Source organism: Oncorhynchus keta, chromosome 10, assembly GCF_023373465.1.
Source record: "Oncorhynchus keta strain PuntledgeMale-10-30-2019 chromosome 10, Oket_V2, whole genome shotgun sequence".
NCBI classification, from domain to species: domain Eukaryota; kingdom Metazoa; phylum Chordata; class Actinopteri; order Salmoniformes; family Salmonidae; genus Oncorhynchus; species Oncorhynchus keta.
The window spans coordinates 81,776,649-81,798,125 of NC_068430.1; the positions used below are offsets into that span (position 1 = coordinate 81,776,649).

Here is a 21,477-nt window from a genome sequence, read left to right on the forward strand (position 1 = left end):
AGTACTACATCCATAACATCCATAACACAACTACCTGAACATAGTACTACATCCATAACACAACTACCTGAACATAGTACTACATCCATAACACAACTACCTGAACATAGTACTACATCCATAACACAACTACCTGAACATAGTACTACATCCATAACATATAACATAACTACCTGAACATAGAACTACATCCATAACACAACTACCTGAACATAGTACTACATCCATAACATCCATAACATCCATAACATAACTACCTGAACATAGTACTACATCCATAACATCCATAACATAACTACCTGAACATAGTACTACATCCAAAACATCCATAGAACATCCATAACATAACTACCTGAACATAGTACTACATCCATAACATAACTACCTGAACATAGTACTACATCCATAACATCCATAACATAACTACATCTACCTGAACATAGTACTACATCCATAACATAACTACCTGAACATAGTACTACATCCATAACATCCATAACATAACACAACTACCTGAACATAGTACTACATCCATAACATCTATAACACAACTACCTGAACATAGTACTACATCCATAACATAACTATGAACATAGAACTATCTATAACAAACTACCTGAACATAGTACTACATCCATAACATAACTACCTGAACATAGTACTACATCCATAACACAACTACCTGAACATAGTACTACATCCATAACATCCATAACACAACTACCTGAACATAGTACTACATCCATAACATCTATAACACAACTACCTGAACATAGTACTACATCCATAACATCCATAACATAACTACCTGAACATAGTACTACATCCATAACATAACATAGTACACATCCATAACATAACTTCCTGAACATAGTACTCCACATCCATAACATAACTACCTGAACATAGTACTACATCCATAACATAACTACCTGAACATAGTACTACATCCATAACATAACTACCTGAACATAGTACTACATCCATAACATAACTACCTGAACATAGTACTACATCCATAACATCCATAACATAACTACCTGAACATAGTACTACATCCATAACATAACTACCTGAACATAGTACTACATCCATAACACAACTACCTGAACATAGTACTACATCCATAACATAACTACCTGAACATAGTACTACATCCATAACATCCATAACACAACTACCTGAACATAGTACTACATCCATAACATAACTACCTGAACATAGTACTCCATAACACAACTACCTGAACATATATAACATCTATAACATAACTACCTGAACATAGTACTACATCCATAACACTAACATATATAACCTATAACATAACTACCTGAACATAGTACTACATCCATAACACAACTACCTGAACATAGTACTACATCCATAACACAACTACCTGAACATAGTACTACATCCATAACATAACTACCTGAACATAGTACTACATCCATAACACAACTCCATAACATCTATAACATAACTACTGAACATAGTACTACATCATCTATATAACAACATAACTACCTGAACATAACTACATCCATAACACAACTACCTGAACATAGTACTACATCCATAACATAACTACCCTGAACATAGTACTACATCTATAACATCCATAACACAACTACCTGAACATAGTACTACATCCATAACATAACTACAACATAGTACTACATCCTATAACATAACTACCTGAACATAGTACTACATCCATAACATAACTACCTGAACATAGTACTACATCCATAACATCCATAACACAACTACCTGAACATAGTACTACATCCATAACACAACTACCTGAACATAGTACTACATCCATAACATCCATAACACAACTACCTGAACATAGTACTACATCTATAACATAACTACCTGAACATAGTACTACATCTATAACATAACTACCTGAACATAGAACTACATCCATAACATCTACAACATAACACAACACAACTACCTGAACATAGTACTACATCCATAACATCCATAACACAACTACCTGAACATAGTACTACATCCATAACATCTAAACACAACTACCTGAACATAGTACTACATCCATAACATCCATAACTACCTGAACATAACAGTACTACATCCACAAATCCATAACATAACTACCTGAACATAGTACTACATCCATAACATCCATAACACAACTACCTGAACATAGTACTACATCCATAACATCCATAACACAACTACCTGAACATAGTACTACATCCATAACATAACTACCTGAACATAGTACTACATCCATAACATCCATAACACAACTACCTGAACATAGTACTACATCCATAACATAACTACCTGAACATAGTACTACATCCATAACATAACTACCTGAACATAGTACTACATCCATAACATAACTACCTGAACATAGTACTACATCCATAACATCCATAACACAACTACCTGAACATAGTACTACATCCATAACACAACTACCTGAACATAGTACTACATCCATAACATAACTACCTGAACATAGTACTACATCCATAACATAACTACCTGAACATAGTACTACATCCATAACACAACTACCTGAACATATATAACATCTATAACATAACTACCTGAACATAGTACTACATCTATAACACAACTACCTGAACATAGTACTACATCCATAACACAACTACCTGAACATAGTACTACATCCATAACACAACTACCTGAACATATATACATCTATAACATAACTACCTGAACATAGTACTACATCTATAACACAACTACCTGAACATAGTACTACATCCATAACACAACTACCTGAACATAGTACTACATCTATAACATAACTACCTGAACATAGTACTACATCTATAACATCTATAACACAACTACCTGAACATAGTACTACATCCATAACATAACTACCTGAACATAGTACTACATATATAACATCTATAACATAACTACCTGAACATAGTACTACATCCATAACATAACTACCTGAACATAGTACTACATCTATAACATCCATAACACAACTACCTGAACATAGTACTACATCCATAACATAACTACCTGAACATAGTACTACATCCATAACATCCATAACACAACTACCTGAACATAGTACTACATCCATAACATCTATAACACAACTACCTGAACATAGTACTACATCTATAACATCCATAACACAACTACCTGAACATAGTACTACATCCATAACACAACTACCTGAACATAGTACTACATCCATAACATCCATAACACAACTACCTGAACATAGTACTACATCCATAACACAACTACCTGAACATAGTACTACATCCATAACATCCATAACACAACTACCTGAACATAGTACTACATCCATAACACAACTACCTGAACATAGTACTACATCCATAACATCCATAACACAACTACCTGAACATAGTACTACATCCATAACATCCATAACACAACTACCTGAACATAGTACTACATCCATAACATCCATAACACAACTACCTGAACATAGTACTACATCTATAACATCCATAACACAACTACCTGAACATAGTACTACATCCATAACATCTATAACACAACTACCTGAACATAGTACTACATCTATAACATCCATAACACAACTACCTGAACATAGTACTACATCCATAACATCCATAACACAACTACCTGAACATAGAACTACATCCATAACATCCATAACACAACTACCTGAACATAGTACTACATCCATAACATCCATAACATAACTACCTGAACATAGTACTACATCCATAACATAACTACCTGAATAGTACTACATCCATAACATAACTACCTGAACATAGTACTACATCCATAACATCCATAACACAACTACCTGAACATAGTACTACATCCATAACATCCATAACACAACTACCTGAACATAGTACTACATCCATAACATAACTACCTGAACATAGTACTACATCCATAACACAACTACCTGAACATAGTACTACATCCATAACATCTATAACACAACTACCTGAACATAGTACTACATCTATAACATCCATAACACAACTACCTGAACATAGTACTACATCCATAACATAACTACCTGAACATAGTACTACATCTATAACATCCATAACACAACTACCTGAACATAGTACTACATCCATAACATAACTATGAACATAGTACTACATCCATAACATCCATAACACAACTACCTGAACATAGAACTACATCCATAACATCTATAACACAACTACCTGAACATAGTACTACATCCATAACATAACTACCTGAACATAGTACTACATCCATAACATCTATAACACAACTACCTGAACATAGTACTACATCCATAACATAACTACCTGAACATAGTACTACATCCATAACATAACTACCTGAACATAGTACTACAACCATAACATCCATAACACAACTACCTGAACATAGAACTACATCCATAACATCCATAACACAACTACCTGAACATAGTACTACATCCATAACATCTATAACACAACTACCTGAACATAGTACTACATCCATAACATCCATAACACAACTACCTGAACATAGTACTACATCCATAACATAACTACCTGAACATAGTACTACATCCATAACATCCATAACATAACTACCTGAACATAGTACTACATCCATAACACAACTACCTGAACATAGTACTACATCCATAACACAACTACCTGAACATAGTACTACATCCATAACATCCATAACACAACTACCTGAACATAGTACTACATCCATAACATCCATAACACAACTACCTGAACATAGTACTACATCCATAACATCTATAACACAACTACCTGAACATAGTACTACATCCATAACATCCATAACACAACTACCTGAACATAGTACTACATCCATAACATAACTACCTGAACATAGTACTACATCCATAACATCCATAACACAACTACCTGAACATAGTACTACATCCATAACATCTATAACACAACTACCTGAACATAGTACTACATCCATAACATCCATAACACAACTACCTGAACATAGTACTACATCCATAACATAACTACCTGAACATAGTACTACATCCATAACATAACTACCTGAACATAGTACTACATCCATAACATCCATAACACAACTACCTGAACATAGTACTACATCCATAACATAACTACCTGAACATAGTACTACATCCATAACATCCATAACACAACTACCTGAACATAGTACTACATCCATAACATAACTACCTGAACATAGTACTACATCCATAACATAACTACCTGAACATAGTACTACATCCATAACATCCATAACACAACTACCTGAACATAGTACTACATCCATAACATCCATAACATCCATAACTAACTGAACATAGTACTACATCCATAACATAACTACCTGAACATAGTACTATATCCATAACACAACTACCTGAACATAGTACTACATCCATAACATAACTAACTGAACATAGTACTATATCCATAACATAACTACCTGAACATAGTACTATATCCATAACATCTATAACACAACTACCTGAACATAGTACTACATCTATAACATCCATAACACAACTACCTGAACATAGTACTACATCCATAACATCTATAACACAACTACCTGAACATAGTACTACATCTATAACATCCATAACACAACTACCTGAACATAGTACTACATCCATAACATCCATAACACAACTACCTGAACATAGTACTACATCCATAACATCCATAACACAACTACCTGAACATAGTACTACATCCATAACATCCATAACATAACTACCTGAACATAGTACTACATCCATAACATAACTACCTGAACATAGTACTACATCCATAACATAACTACCTGAACATAGTACTACATCCATAACATCCATAACACAACTACCTGAACATAGTACTACATCCATAACATCCATAACACAACTACCTGAACATAGAACTACATCCATAACATCCATAACACAACTACCTGAACATAGTACTACATCCATAACATAACTACCTGAACATAGTACTACATCCATAACATCTATAACACAACTACCTGAACATAGTACTACATCTATAACATCCATAACACAACTACCTGAACATAGTACTACATCCATAACATAACTACCTGAACATAGTACTACATCTATAACATCCATAACACAACTACCTGAACATAGTACTACATCCATAACATAACTACCTGAACATAGTACTACATCCATAACATCCATAACACAACTACCTGAACATAGAACTACATCCATAACATCTATAACACAACTACCTGAACATAGTACTACATCCATAACATAACTACCTGAACATAGTACTACATCCATAACATCTATAACACAACTACCTGAACATAGTACTACATCCATAACATAACTACCTGAACATAGTACTACATCCATAACATAACTACCTGAACATAGTACTACATCCATAACATCCATAACATAACTACCTGAACATAGAACTACATCCATAACATCTATAACACAACTACCTGAACATAGTACTACATCCATAACATCTATAACACAACTACCTGAACATAGTACTACATCCATAACATCTATAACACAACTACCTGAACATAGTACTACATCCATAACATAACTACCTGAACATAGTACTACATCCATAACATCTATAACATAACTACCTGAACATAGTACTACATCCATAACACAACTACCTGAACATAGTACTACATCCATAACACAACTACCTGAACATAGTACTACATCCATAACATCCATAACACAACTACCTGAACATAGTACTACATCCATAACATCTATAACACAACTACCTGAACATAGTACTACATCCATAACATCCATAACACAACTACCTGAACATAGTACTACATCCATAACATAACTACCTGAACATAGTACTACATCCATAACATCCATAACACAACTACCTGAACATAGAACTACATCCATAACATCTATAACACAACTACCTGAACATAGTACTACATCTATAACATCCATAACACAACTACCTGAACATAGTACTACATCCATAACATAACTACCTGAACATAGTACTACATCCATAACATAACTACCTGAACATAGTACTACATCCATAACATCCATAACACAACTACCTGAACATAGTACTACATCCATAACATAACTACCTGAACATAGTACTACATCCATAACATCTATAACATAACTACCTGAACATAGAACTACATCCATAACATCCATAACATAACTACCTGAACATAGAACTACATCCATAACATAACTACCTGAACATAGTACTACATCCATAACATCCATAACATAACTACCTGAAAATAGTACTACATCCATAACATCCATAACATAACTAACTGAACATAGTACTACATCCATAACATAACTACCTGAACATAGTACTACATCCATAACACAACTACCTGAACATAGTACTACATCCATAACATAACTAACTGAACATAGTACTACATCCATAACATAACTACCTGAACATAGTACTACATCCATAACATCTATAACATAACTACCTGAACATAGTACTACATCCATAACATAACTACCTGAACATAGTACTACATCCATAACATAACTACCTGAACATAGTACTACATCCATAACATAACTACCTGAACATAGTACTACATCCATAACACAACTACCTGAACATAGTACTACATCCATAACATCCATAACACAACTACCTGAACGTGCCTTACATACAGTATAGTGACACATACAAAAACATATACTAACTTATTGCACAACATAATATAGTAGCTAACGTATATTAAGATGTTATCTTATCTTAACATATAACATACAACTACATACCAAAGCCTATAACATAACACAAGCTGACGTCTGACTACTGCCAAACTGTCTATACACACTAAACCTGTCTATACACACTAAAACTGTCTATACACACTAAACCTGTCTATACACACTAAACCTGTCTATACACACTAAAACTGTCTATACACACTAAACCTGTCTATACACACTAAACCTGTCTATACACACTAAAACTGTCTATACACACTAAAACTGTCTTTATACACTAAAACTGTCTATACACACTAAAACTGTCTACACACCAAAACTGTCTATATACACTAAAACTGTCTATACACACTAAAACTGTCTATACACACTAAACCTGTCTATACACACTAAAACTGTCTATAAACACTTAACCTGCCTATACACACTAAAACTGTCTATAAACACTAAAACTGTCTATACACACTAAACCTGTCTATACACACTAAACCTGTCTATAAACACTAAACCTGTCTATACACACTAAACCTGTCTATACACACTAAAACTGTCTATACACACTAAAACTGTCTATACACACTAAACCTGTCTATACACACTAAAACTGTCTATACACACTAAAACTGTCTATACACACTAAAACTGTCTATACACACTAAAACTGTCTATACACACTAAACCTGTCTATACACACTAAAACTGTCTATACACACTAAAACTGTCTATACACACTAAAACTGTCTATAAACACTAAAACTGCCTGTCTATACACACTAAACCTGTCTATACACACTAAAACTGTCTATACACACTAAAACTGTCTATACACACTAAACCTGTCTATACACACTAAAACTGTCTATACACACTAAAACTGTCTATACACACTAATATAATAATATATGCCATTTAGCAGACGCTTTTATCCAAAGCGACTTACAGTCATGTGTGCATACATTCTACGTATGGGTGGTCCCGGGAATCGAACCCACTACCCTGGCGTTAAAAGCGCCATGCTCTACCAACTGAGCTACAGAAGGACCATCAAAACCTAAACACACTAAACCTGTCTATACACACTAAAACTGTCTATACACACTAAAACTGTCTATACACACTAAAACTGTCTATACAGTGTATTCGGAAAGTATTCAGACCTCTTGACATTTTCTATATTTTGTTACATTACAGCCTTATTCTACAGTGGGTTAAAAAAAATATCTCATCAATCTACCCACAATACCCCATTATGACAAAGCAAAAAACAGGTCTCTAGAATGTTATAGCATTTATTTACAACAAAAAATATATATATCACATTATCATAAGTATTCAGACCCTTTACTCAGTAATGTCTTCAAGCACCTTTGGTAGTGATTACAGCCTTGAGTTTTCTTGGGTATGACGCTACAAGCGTAGCACACCTGTATTTGGGGGGTTTCTCCCATTCTTCTCTGCAGATTCTCTCAAGCTCTGTCAGGTTGGATGGGAAGCGTCGCTGCACAGCTGTTTTCAGTTCTCTCCAGAGATGTTCTATCGGGTTTAAGTCCAGGCTCTGACTGGGCCACTCAAGAACATTCAGAGGCTTGTTCCGAAGCCACTCCTGTGTTGTCTTGGCTGTGTGCTTTGTGTTGTTGTCCTGTTGGAAGGTGAACCTTTGCCCCAGTCTGAGATTCTATGCACTCTGGAGCAGGTTTTCATCAAGGATCTATCTGTACTTTGCTCCATTCATCTTTTCCTCGATCCTGACTAGTCTCCCAGTCCCTGACGCTGAAAAACATCCCCACAGCATGATGCTGCCCCCACCATGCTTCACCTTAGGGATGGTGCCAGGTTTCCTCCAGACGTGATGCTTGGCATTCAGGCCAAAGAGTCCAAGCTTGGTTTCACCAGACCAGAGAATCTTGTTCCTCAATATGGGGAGGCAGGGTAGCCTAGTGGTTAGAGCAGTGGACTTGCAACCGAAATGTTGCAAGTTCAAATCCCTGAGCAGACAAGGTACAAGTCTGGTACAAGTCTGTCGTTCTGCTCCTGAACAGGAAGGTAACCCACTGAAAATAAGAATTTGTTTTAACTGACTTGCCTCGTTAAATAAAGGTAAAAAAATATATATATATATATCTGAGAGTCTTAAGGTGCATTTTGGCAAGCTCCAATGGGCTGTCATGTGCCTTTTGCTCAGGAGTGGCTTCCATCTGGCCACTCTACCATGAAGTCCCGATTGGTGGAGTGCTGCAGAGATATTTGTCCTTCTGGAAGGTTCTCCCATCTCTACAGAGGAACTCTGGAGCTCTGTCAGAGGGACTATCGTGTTCATGGTCACCTCCCTTACCAAGGCCCTTTTTCCCCGATTGCTCAGTTTGGCAGGGCGGCCAGCTCTAGGAAGAGTCTTGGTGATTCCAAACTTCTTCCATTTCAGAATGATGGAGGCCACTGTGTTCTTGAGGACCTTCAATGCTCCAGACATGCGCTGGTACCCTTCCCCAGATCTGTGCCTTGACACAATCCTGTCTCAGAGCTCTACGGACAATTCCTTCGACTTCATGGCTTGGTTTTTGCTCAGCTGTGGGACCTTATGTAGACAGGTGTGTGTCTTTCAAATCATGTCCAATCAATTGCATTTATCACAGGTGGACTCCAATCAAGTTGTAGAAACACCTCAAGGATGATCAATGGAAACAGGATGCACCCCTGAGCTAAATTTCGAGTCTCATAGCAAAGGGTCTGAATACTTATTTAAATAAGGTATTTCTGTGTTTCACTTTTAATGCATTTGCAAAACAACAACCTTATAGCCTTGTCGTTATGGGGTATTGTGTGTAGATTGACAAGGGGAAACAAATTATTCATTCCATTTTATAGTTAAGCTGTAATAAAACAAATGATGGAAAAAGTCAAGGGGTCTGAATACTTTCCGAATGCACTCACAGTATACACACTAAAATACACACTACACAATATACACACTACAGTATAAACACTGTCTATACACACTAAAACTGTCAAGAAACTACACTGAACAAAAATATAAATGCAACATGTCAAGTGTTGGTCACAAGTTTCATGAAATTAAATAAAATATCAAAGAAATGTCTGTCAATTTTTTTTCACAAATTTGTTTCCATCCCTGTTAGTGAGCGTTCCACCTTTGCCCCGATAATCTATCTACCTGACAGGTGTGGCATGTTAAGAAGCTGATTAAACAGCATGATCATTACACAGGTGCACCTTGTGCAGGTGACAATAAAAGGCCACTCTAAAATGTCCACTTTTGTCACACAACACAATACCACAGATTTCTCAAGTTTTGAGGAAGTGCGTAATTGGCATGCTGACTTGAGGAATGTCCACCAGAGCTGTTGCCAGAGAATTGAATCTTCATTTCTCTACTATAAGCCTCCAACATAGTTTTATAGAATTTGGCAGTACGCGCAACAAGCCTAACAACCACAGACTACATGTATGATGTCATGTTAGGGAGTGGTTTGCTGATGTCAACATTGTGAACACAGTGCCCCATGGTGGCGGTGGGGTTATGTTATGGGCAGTCATAAGCTCGGGATGACGAATGCAATTGCATTTTATTGGTGGCCACTTGAATGCACAGAGGTACATTGATGAGATCCTGAAGCCTATTGTCGTGCCATTCATCCGCCGCCATCACCTCCTGTTTCAGAATGATGATGCACTGCCCCATGTTGCAAGGAACTATACTGAAAATGTCCCTGTTGTTCCATGGCCTGCATACTCACCAGGCATGTCACTCATTGAGCATGTTTGGGATGCTCTGGATCGTGTTTGTTCAGTATATAATTGTAGATAGTCTTGTAGTTTATACATGTCTTAGATAGGGTTGTATAACATTCATTCTACATACATGGTTGGTAAATGGTTGGAATATTTTGTAGCCATTATAACTATAACTGACAACGATTTATGAAATACCACCTTTCTATTTATTTGTCACACACACACACACACACACACACACACACACACACGCACGCACGCACGCACGCACGCACGCACGCACACACACACAGACACGCACACACGCACGCACGCACACACACACACACACACACAGACACGCACGCACGCACACACACACACACACACACGCACGCACGCACGCACGCACGCACACACACACACACACACACACACACACACACACACACACACACACACACACACACACACACACACACACACACACACACACACACACACACACACACACACACACACACACACACACACACACACACACACACACACACACACAGACACACACACACACATACACACACACACGCACACACACACACACGTACACACACACGCACCCAAACACAAGATAGTCAAGTTCCAAAGATATAGAAGGTTAGACTCACCCAGAACAAGTAGAAGAGTTCTGGACTCCATCTCAGAGACAGACTGGTATTATATCCTCACCAGACAACTAGTAGGATCCTAATAAAACTAGTCCCACGAGAAGAGTCTGAGGTTAAATCTGTTTTACTGTTGAGTTCAGATTGAAGAAAACCAGTTTAAAAATATTTTTATTCTGTATGATCAGTGGTGATAACATGAATAGAAGAAAAATAAATAAAATATTCCCTCTCTTTTGGTGAGACAACTCTCAGTGTGAGATCCACGGAGATAGAAAACAACTATTTTGCTCTCCTCTCCTCTACCTCTTTCTGTTAGAGAACGCCTCTTCTCTCTCTTGTTCACAATCTTCCCCCTTTCTCTCTGTTTCACCCTTATCTCTCTCTCTCCTTGTTCTCTTTTTCTGTGTCACCTCTTCTTCTCTCCTTCCCCTATCTCTGTTTTTCATCTTATCTCTCTCTCTCTGTCCTTCCTCTCCATCTCTCCCTCTCTCTCTCTCTCTCTCTCTCTCTCTCTCTCTCTCTCTCTCTCTCTCTCTCTCTCTCTCTCCACTACCCCTCTCTGTTCTCACCTTATCACTCTCTCCCTCTCTCTCTCCTTCTCTCACTCTTTCTACTTTCTCTCTCCCTTATCTTCCTCTCCCTCATGTTAAGCCTACTAGGTGTGTTGCCTCAGGCCTACTAGGTGTGTTGCCTCAGGCCTACTAGGTGTGTTGCCTCAGGCCTACTAGGTGTGTTGCCTCAGGCCTACTAGGTGTGTTGTCTCAGGCCTACTAGGTGTGTTGCCTCAGGCCTACTCGGTGTGTTGCCTCAGGCCTACTAGGTGTGTTGCCTCAGGCCTACCAGGTGTGTTGCCTCAGGCCTACTAGGTGTGTTGCCTCAGGCCTACTAGGTGTGTTGCCTCAGGCCTACTAGGTGTGTTGCCTCAGGCCTACTAGGTGTGTTGCCTCAGGCCTACTAGGTGTGTTGCCTCAGGCCTACTAGGTGTGTTGCCTCAGGCCTACTAGGTGTGTTGCCTCAGGCCTACCAGGTGTGTTGCCTCAGGGCTACTAGGTGTGTTGCCTCAGGCCTGGAGGGCAGCAAAAGTCATTCTGCTACTTAAGAATAGTAAAGCCCCCTTTACTGGCTCAAAAGGCCGGCCAATCAGCCTGTTACCAACCCTTAGTAAACTTTTAGACCAATCAGCCTGTTACCAACCCTTAGTAAACTTTTAGACCAATCAGCCTGTTACCAACCCTTAGTAAACTTTTAGACCAATCAGCCTGTTACCAACCCTTAGTAAACTTTTAGACCAATCAGCCTGTTACCAACCCTTAGTAAACTTTTAGACCAATCAGCCTGTTACCAACCCTTAGTAAACTTTTAGACCAATCAGCCTGTTACCAACCCTTAGTAAACTTTTAGACCAATCAGCCTGTTACCAGGCTAGACCAATCAGCCTGTTACCAACCCTTAGTAAACTTTTAGACCAATCAGCCTGTTGGACCAGATACAATGCATTTTTACAGTAAACAAATTGACAACAGACTTTCAGCACTTACAGGGAAGAACATCCAATAAGCACAGCACTTACACAAATTACTGATATGCTGAGAGAAATTGATGATAGAAGATTGTAGGGGCTGTTTTGTTAGACTTCAGTGCGGCTTTTGACATTATCAATCATAGTCTGCTGTTGGAAAAACATATGTTGTAGCTTTACACCCCCTGCTATAGTGTGGATAAAGAGTTACCTGTCCAACAGAACACAGAGACACATAATCCAGGTAGAATCAGGAATTCTAGGCCCCTTACTTTTTAAAGGAATTCTAGGCCCCTTACTTTTTAAAGGAATTCTAGGCCCCTTACTTTTTAAAGGAATTCTAGGCCCCTTACTTTTTAAAGGAATTCTAGGCCCCTTACTTTTTAAAGGAATTCTAGGCCCCTTACTTTTTAAAGGAATTCTAGGCCCCTTACTTTTTAAAGGAATTCTAGGCCCCTTACTTTTTAAAGGAATTCTAGGCCCCTTACTTTTTAAAGGAATTCTAGGCCCCTTACTTTTTAAAGGAATTCTAGGCCCCTTACTTTTTAAAGGAATTCTAGGCCCCTTACTTTTTAAAGGAATTCTAGGCCCCTTACTTTTTAAAGGCATTCTAGGCCCCTTTCTTTTTAAAGGAATTCTAGGCCCCTTACTTTTTAAAGGAATTCTAGGCCCCTTACTTTTTAAAGGAATTCTAGGCCCCTTACTTTTTAAAGGAATTCTAGGCCCCTTACTTTTTAAATATTTACTAATGACATCAAATCAAATGTTATTTGCCACACAATACTGTGAAATGCAGACTTACAGGCCCTAACCAACAATGCTGTTTAAACATTTTTTATTAAACAATACTAAATAAAATATGAATAAGAAATAAAAGTAATAAATAATTAAAGAGTAGCAGTAACAATAGTGAGGCTATATACAGGGGTACCGATAAAGAGTCTCTTTTCGGGGACAGCCGGTTAGTCTAGGTAATTGAGGTAGGTAGAGTTATTAAAGTAACTCTGCATAGATAATAAAAGAGAGTAGTAGCAGTGTAAAGGAGGAGGGGGGCAATGCAAATAGTCTGGGCAGTCATTTGATTAGATGTTCAGGAGTCTTACGGCTTGGGGGTAGAAGATGTTTAGAAGCCTCTTGGACCTAGACTTGGTGCTCTGGTACCGTAGCAGAGAGAACAGTCTACGACTAGGGTGGCTGGAGTCGTTGACAATTTTTCGGGCCTTCCTCTGACACCGCCTGGTATAGAGGTCCTGGATGGCAGGAAGCCTGGTAACAGTGATGTACTGGGCCGTAACGCACTACACTTGTCACGTTCTGACCATAGTTCTTTTGTGTTTCCTGTCTTAGTGTTTTCTGCACCAGTTAGGACTGTTTCGGTTTTGCCACGTTTATTGTTTTGTATTATGTTCATGTTGAGTTTTCTTATTAAAATACATGAACTATAACCACGCTGCGTTTTGGTCCGCCTCTCCTTCCCAGGAAGAAAGCCGTTACAACACTGTAGTGCCTTGTGGTCGGAGGCCGAGCAGTTGCCACACTTTTGAGTGAAGCCAGTGGGTCTATGCATGAGGATGACACAACACTGTCATATGTCAGCTACTACAGAGCCTGAAAAGACTACAACAATTAACAAAGAGCTGCAGTTACTTTAAAAATGGGGGGCAAAGAATCATTTAGTCCTAAATATTTCAAACACTAAAAGCATTATATTTGGGACAAATCATTCACCAAACCCTAAACTTCAAATAAATCTTCAAATGCATAATGTTGAAATTTTTAAAACTGCTTTAATGTTGCTGGACCCCAGGAAGAGTAGCTGCTGCCTTGGCTGGAACTAATGGGCATCCTTAATAAATACAAATACAACACACACCACAACACACCACGATACAACAACACTACACACCACGCACCACAACACACACCACAACACACCACGATACAACAACACTACACACCACAACACACCACACCAACACAACACGCAAATGAAAACTGTCACATCCTTATCATGCTCATAGTAGATCCAAGTTGTTGCCATGGGTAACCAAGTTTACCATCAGATACCAACTAACTAAGTTATAAATGAAGACATGAGACAGAGAGGAAGTTGAGGTGGAGATTAAAACACCCAGAAACCCACAGCACACCAGTGATGAAATGTTACCATGGTAACCATCCAAGCACGCATCCCAAATGACAACCTATTATACAGTGCACTATGGGCCCTGGTCTAATGTAGTGCACTATACAGGGAATAGGGCTCTAGTCTAATGTAGTGCACTATATAGGGAATAGGGTGTAATTTGGGCCTCAACACTACAAAGAGGAAGCTGCCAGTGGAATAACGGTATCTACAGCAACAGAGGAAAGTCCCTACTGTAATATAAGCACCACACTCAGATCAGTTTACATAGTCCCTTACTGATCATCATTATCCAGGCTTACACAGTAACTGAACCTAGACCTGTCCTTATGGGGCGGTTTGCAGTGGCACAACAGTAACCTCTGTTTGAGGAAGTAGTATTGGGAACAGTGAGGGTAGTGACCTCTCTAACAGTCTAGTTCAGGGGGGTAACACTCATTTTGCCAAGTGGGCTGCATTTGATCTTCAACCTGGTCCGGAGGTCTGCACTTAAAATGTCATATATTTCCTCCGCATCGTTTTTTAGGAGAGATCCATCGCTATTTGACTGTCTAAATATGAGACACCTGTACCATGTCAGATATAGAATTGTATACAATTTTGAGTTTGCATTCCAACATTATATTTATTTACATAACATTAGAGTGTAATATAACAAAAACGTTTAAAATAGAAACACTGGACTTTTTACATTAAAAATTATAAAAATGTGTTTAATTAATTATGAAATTATGAAAATATTAAGAAACATTCCACTCATGAGGGTAGCTACCTCTCTCAGTCTTTCTTCTGAAGTGTACACTCTAGTTCACTACTTCAAATCTAAAAGCATTGGATTGGTGGGGGCATGCTAGTGTGAGATCAGTGAAGGAAAGTGAACAAGTGTACACTTCACGAGAGAGGAGGGATTATTGGGACGCAAACCGAGTCTTAGTTCTGCCTCCTACAAGACGATGTGTTGGGGTCACGTTCCAACTGGTTTAGGGTACGGGGTCACGTTCCAACTGGTTTAGGGTACGGGGTCACGTTCAAACTGATTTAGGGTACGTGGTCACGTTCAAACTGATTTAGGGTACGGGGTCACGTTCCAACTGGTTTAGGGTACGGGGTCACGTTCCAACTGGTTTAGGGTACGGGGTCACGTTCCAACTGGTTTAGGGTACGGGGTCACGTTCCAACTGGTTTAGGGTACAGGGTCACGTTCAAACTGGTTTAGGGTACGGGGTCACGTTCAAACTGGTTTAGGGTACAGGGTCACGTTCAAACTGGTTTAGGGTACAGGGTCACGTTCAAACTGGTTTAGGGTACGGGGTCACGTCCAAACTGGTTTAGGGTACAGGGTCACGTTCAAACTGGTTTAGGGTACAGGGTCACGTTCAAACTGGTTTAGGGTAACGGGGTCACGTTCAAACTGGTTTAGGTACAGGGTCACGTTCAAACTGGTTTAGGGTACAGGGTCACGTTCAAACTGGTTTAGGGTACAGGGTCACGTTCAAACTGGTTTAGGGTACGGGGTCACGTTCAAACTGGTTTAGGGTACAGGGTCACGTTCAAACTGGTTTAGGGTACAGGGTCACGTTCAAACTGGTTTAGGGTACGGGGTCACGTTCAAACTGGTTTAGGTACAGGGTCACGTTCAAACTGGTTTAGGGTACAGGGTCACGTTATGCACTTGTCTATGTTTGTGTTGCTTCACAGTCCCCGCTGTTCCATAAGGTGTATTTATTTTTTAATCAAATGTTACTGTTGGCGTGAGTTACTTGATGTGGAATAGAGTTCCATGTAGTCATGGCTCTATGTAGTACTGTGGAATAGAGTTCCATGTAGTCATGGCTCTATGTAGTACTGTGGAATAGAGTTCCATGTAGTCATGGCTCTATGTAGTACTGTGGAATAGAGTTCCATGTAGTCATGGCTCTATGTAGTACTGTGGAATAGAGTTCCATGTAGTCATGGCTCTATGTAGTACTGTGGAATAGAGTTCCATGTAGTCATGGCTCTATGTAGTACTGTGGAATAGAGTTCCATGTAGTCATGGCTCTATGTAGTACTGTGGAATAGAGTTCCATGTAGTCATGGCTCTATGTAGTACTGTGGAATAGAGTTCCATGTAGTCATGGCTCTATGTAGTACTGTGGAATAGAGTTCCATGTAGTCATGGCTCTATGTAGTACTGTGGAATAGAGTTCCATGTAGTCATGGCTCTATGTAGTACTGTGGAATAGAGTTCCATGTAGTCATGGCTCTATGTAGTACTGTGGAATAGAGTTCCATGTAGTCATGGCTCTATGTAGTACTGTGGAATAGAGTTCCATGTAGTCATGGCTCTATGTAGTACTGTGGAATAGAGTTCCATGTAGTCATGGCTCTATGTAGTACTGTGGAATAGAGTTCCATGTAGTCATGGCTCTATGTAGTACTGTGGAATAGAGTTCCATGTAGTCATGGCTCTATGTAGTACTGTGCTCCTCACTCAGTCTGTTCTGGACTTACAGCTCAGTCAGGCATCAGATTGCTGCTATATCACGTGACGGGTACAGCTGTGAGTTCAGGCAGATGTCTGGATTGGAATGTGGCCAAAAGACAGGGGTCGGGGGGTTAGAGGTCGGGGGTCAGAGGTCAGGGCAGGCATCAGGGGTCAGGGCTAGCATGGCCTCAGCCGTCTCATCTGTGCCGGGCGCAGTGTTGTAACTGTTGTTACTAAGCCCTGACAGACAGGTGTATCGACCAGGTGTGTTTGTGCACATGCCCAGAGGGCTGCGCACCGAGGGAACCCACACACACTCATCCTCATCTCTAGTGGACACACACACACAAGCTAAGCTGAGATGCTCGCATCACACACACACACACACACACACACACACACACACACACACACACACACACACACACACACACACACACACACACACACACACACACACACACACACACACACACACACACACACACACACATACACACACACACACACACACAGCACAAAAACACACACACATCTGATCTGTAGTGGACACACACAAAGCATGTTGAACCCTTGCCACACACACAGACACACAGACACACAAACACACACACACGGACACACAAACATGCCGTTCTCACCTATCAATCACACTTGCACAAACCAAACAGGGCATCCATTACAACCATCGCCGTGCTGATGTGACAACATAATATTATTTGCGTTGTCGTGGAAATTACCACCAGGGACTCAAAGTGAAACTTAAATGAATCATTCTTTATTATCAGCAAGCTGGAGAGGTTCCAGAGCCTGAAACCAGACAAACTATTTAAATGAAAAACAGCCACATGAAAACAATTCCACTTCCTGGATGGATTTTTCTCAGGTTTTCACCTGCCATATCAGTTCTGTTATACTCACAGGCATATTATTTTAACAGTTTTGGAAACCTTAGAGTGTTTTCTATCCAAATCTACTAATTATATGCATATCCTAAATTCTGGGATTAAGAAACAGGCAATTTACTTTGGGCATGCTTTTCATCAGGAGGTGAAAATACTACCCCCTACCCAAGAGAGGAGATTGGTATCCTAGTGGCAGGTAGCCTAGTGGTTAGAGCATTGGGACAATAACCGAATGGTTGCTTGATCGAATCCCCGGAGCTGAAAGACAATATACATGTTGTTCTGCCCCTGAACAAGGCAGTTAACCCACTGTTCCTAGGGCATCATTGTAAGTAACATTTTGTTTTTAACTGACTTGTCTAGTCAAATAAAGGTTCAATTTAAATAAAAATAAACTGAAAAACAGCCGGATCCAGGTATCTTTATACTGTATATTACTACAGTCTCACTAACTGTTATCCTAAGTCAAATGCCTCAGCAAGTCTTTAAAAAGGAAATGTACACAATCTGAAATGGCTCTGTGATGCCAGACGCTGGGAGACGAGAAGTAAGTACAGGGAATGAATATTTAATGGGTTAACAGACATGAAAAACAGTAAGAGCTTCTGGACAGGAGAAACAAAACAACATCAATGCAGATGTGTAAAATGAACTGGATGGGTGACAGATATAGGATAGATAATCAATGACGTGATGGAGTCCAGGTGAGTCCGATGAAGTGCTGGGGCGCGTAACGATGGGGAGAGGTGTGAGTAATGATGAGTCGCCTGGCAACCTCGAGCGTCAGAGAGGGGGAGCAGGAGCAGACGTGACAAAATCATTGGGAAACTCATCAGATAACTTGATATTGGACTTTCCATCAGTCCTGGAAGAAAGAAAATAAGCATATACTTAGTTTTCACTATGCTACATCTTAATTAGTCCTAAAAGTCTTCATCTTAATCGAGCTTATTGCATCTTGGGCAAAAAGTCTTGATAAAACCATGTGTAAACAGAATCCTATGTCAGACACTTCAGATGATACCGTGTCCCATTAAGCAGAACAGGCACCTTCTAAAGTAAACAATCCCAGAGCTCCTTTCTTGGAATCAAATCATTTTGAACCTGTTGCATTGACATGCAGAACCAGTCCACAGATTGGACACACCTACTCATTCAAGGGTTTTTCTTTATTTTGAACATTTCTACATTGTAAAATAAAAGTGAAGACATCAAAACTATGAAATAACACATATGGAAACATGTAGTAACTAAAAAGGTTTTAAACAAATCAAAATATATTTTATATATGAGATTCTTCAAAGTAGCCACCCTTTGCCTTGATGACAGCTTTGCACACTCTTGGCATTCTCTAAACCAGCTTCACCTCGAATGCTTTTCCAAAAGTCTTGAAGGGGTTCCCACATATGCTGAGCATATGTTGGCTGCTTTTCCTTCACTATGCGGTCCAACTCATCCCAAACAATGTATATTGTGTTTGAGGTCGGGTGATTGTGGAGGCCAGGCTGCAGCACTCTGTCACGTTCCTTCTTGGTCAAACAGCCCTTACACAGCCTGGAGGTGTGTTGGGTCATTGTCCTGTTGAAAAACAAATGATAGTCCCACTAAGTGCAAACCAGATTGGATGGCGTATCACTGCAGAATGCTGTGGTAGCCATGCTGGTTAAGTGTGCCTTGAATTCTAAATAAATCACAGACCGTGTCACCAGCAAAGCACCCCACACCATTACACCTCCTCCTCCATGCTTCACGGTGGGAACCACACATGCGGAGATCATCCGTTCACCTACTCTGTGTCTCACAACGACACGGCGGTTGGAACCAAAAAGACTCATCAGACCAAAGGACACATTTTCATCCGTTTCATGTCCATTGCTTGTGTTTCTTGGTGCAAATCTCTTCTTATTATTGGTTTCATTTAGTAGTGGTTTCTTTGCAGTAATTTGACCATGAAGGCCTGATTCATGCAGTCTCCTCATGAACTTATCCTCTGCAGCAGAGGTGACTCTGGGTCTTCCTTTCCTGTGGCTGTCCTCATGAGAGCCAGTTAACTGTAATGAACTTATCCTCTGCAGCAGAGGTAACTCTGGGTCTTCCTTTGCTGTGGCTGTCCATATGAGAGACAGTTTCATCATAGTGCTTGTTGTTTGTTGCGACTGCACTTAATGAAACTTTCAAAGTTCTTGAAATGTTCCACATTGACTGACCTTCACAGCTTAAAGTAATGATGGACTGACGTTTCTCTTTGCTTATTTGAGCTGTTCTTGCCATAATG

At 39.4% G+C, this 21,477-nt stretch overlaps 1 protein-coding gene across 14 annotated transcripts in view; it reads right to left on the reverse strand.

The window, feature by feature from the left end:
* Window positions 1–21,477, reverse strand: part of LOC118382630 (adhesion G protein-coupled receptor E5-like) — a 207,545-nt gene that overhangs the window by 61,277 nt on the left and 124,791 nt on the right. Inside the window, exon 1 of one of the 14 annotated variants that reach the window (XM_052528505.1) lies at window positions 12,166–12,264. The exons of the other annotated variants lie outside the window; for them this stretch is intronic. Within the exon in view, the coding sequence (XP_052384465.1) occupies window positions 12,166–12,196 (31 nt within the window). The 5' untranslated portion in view covers window positions 12,197–12,264. Of the gene's footprint in view, window positions 1–12,165; window positions 12,265–21,477 lie in introns of those variants that run through there. 14 annotated transcript variants of the gene reach the window in all.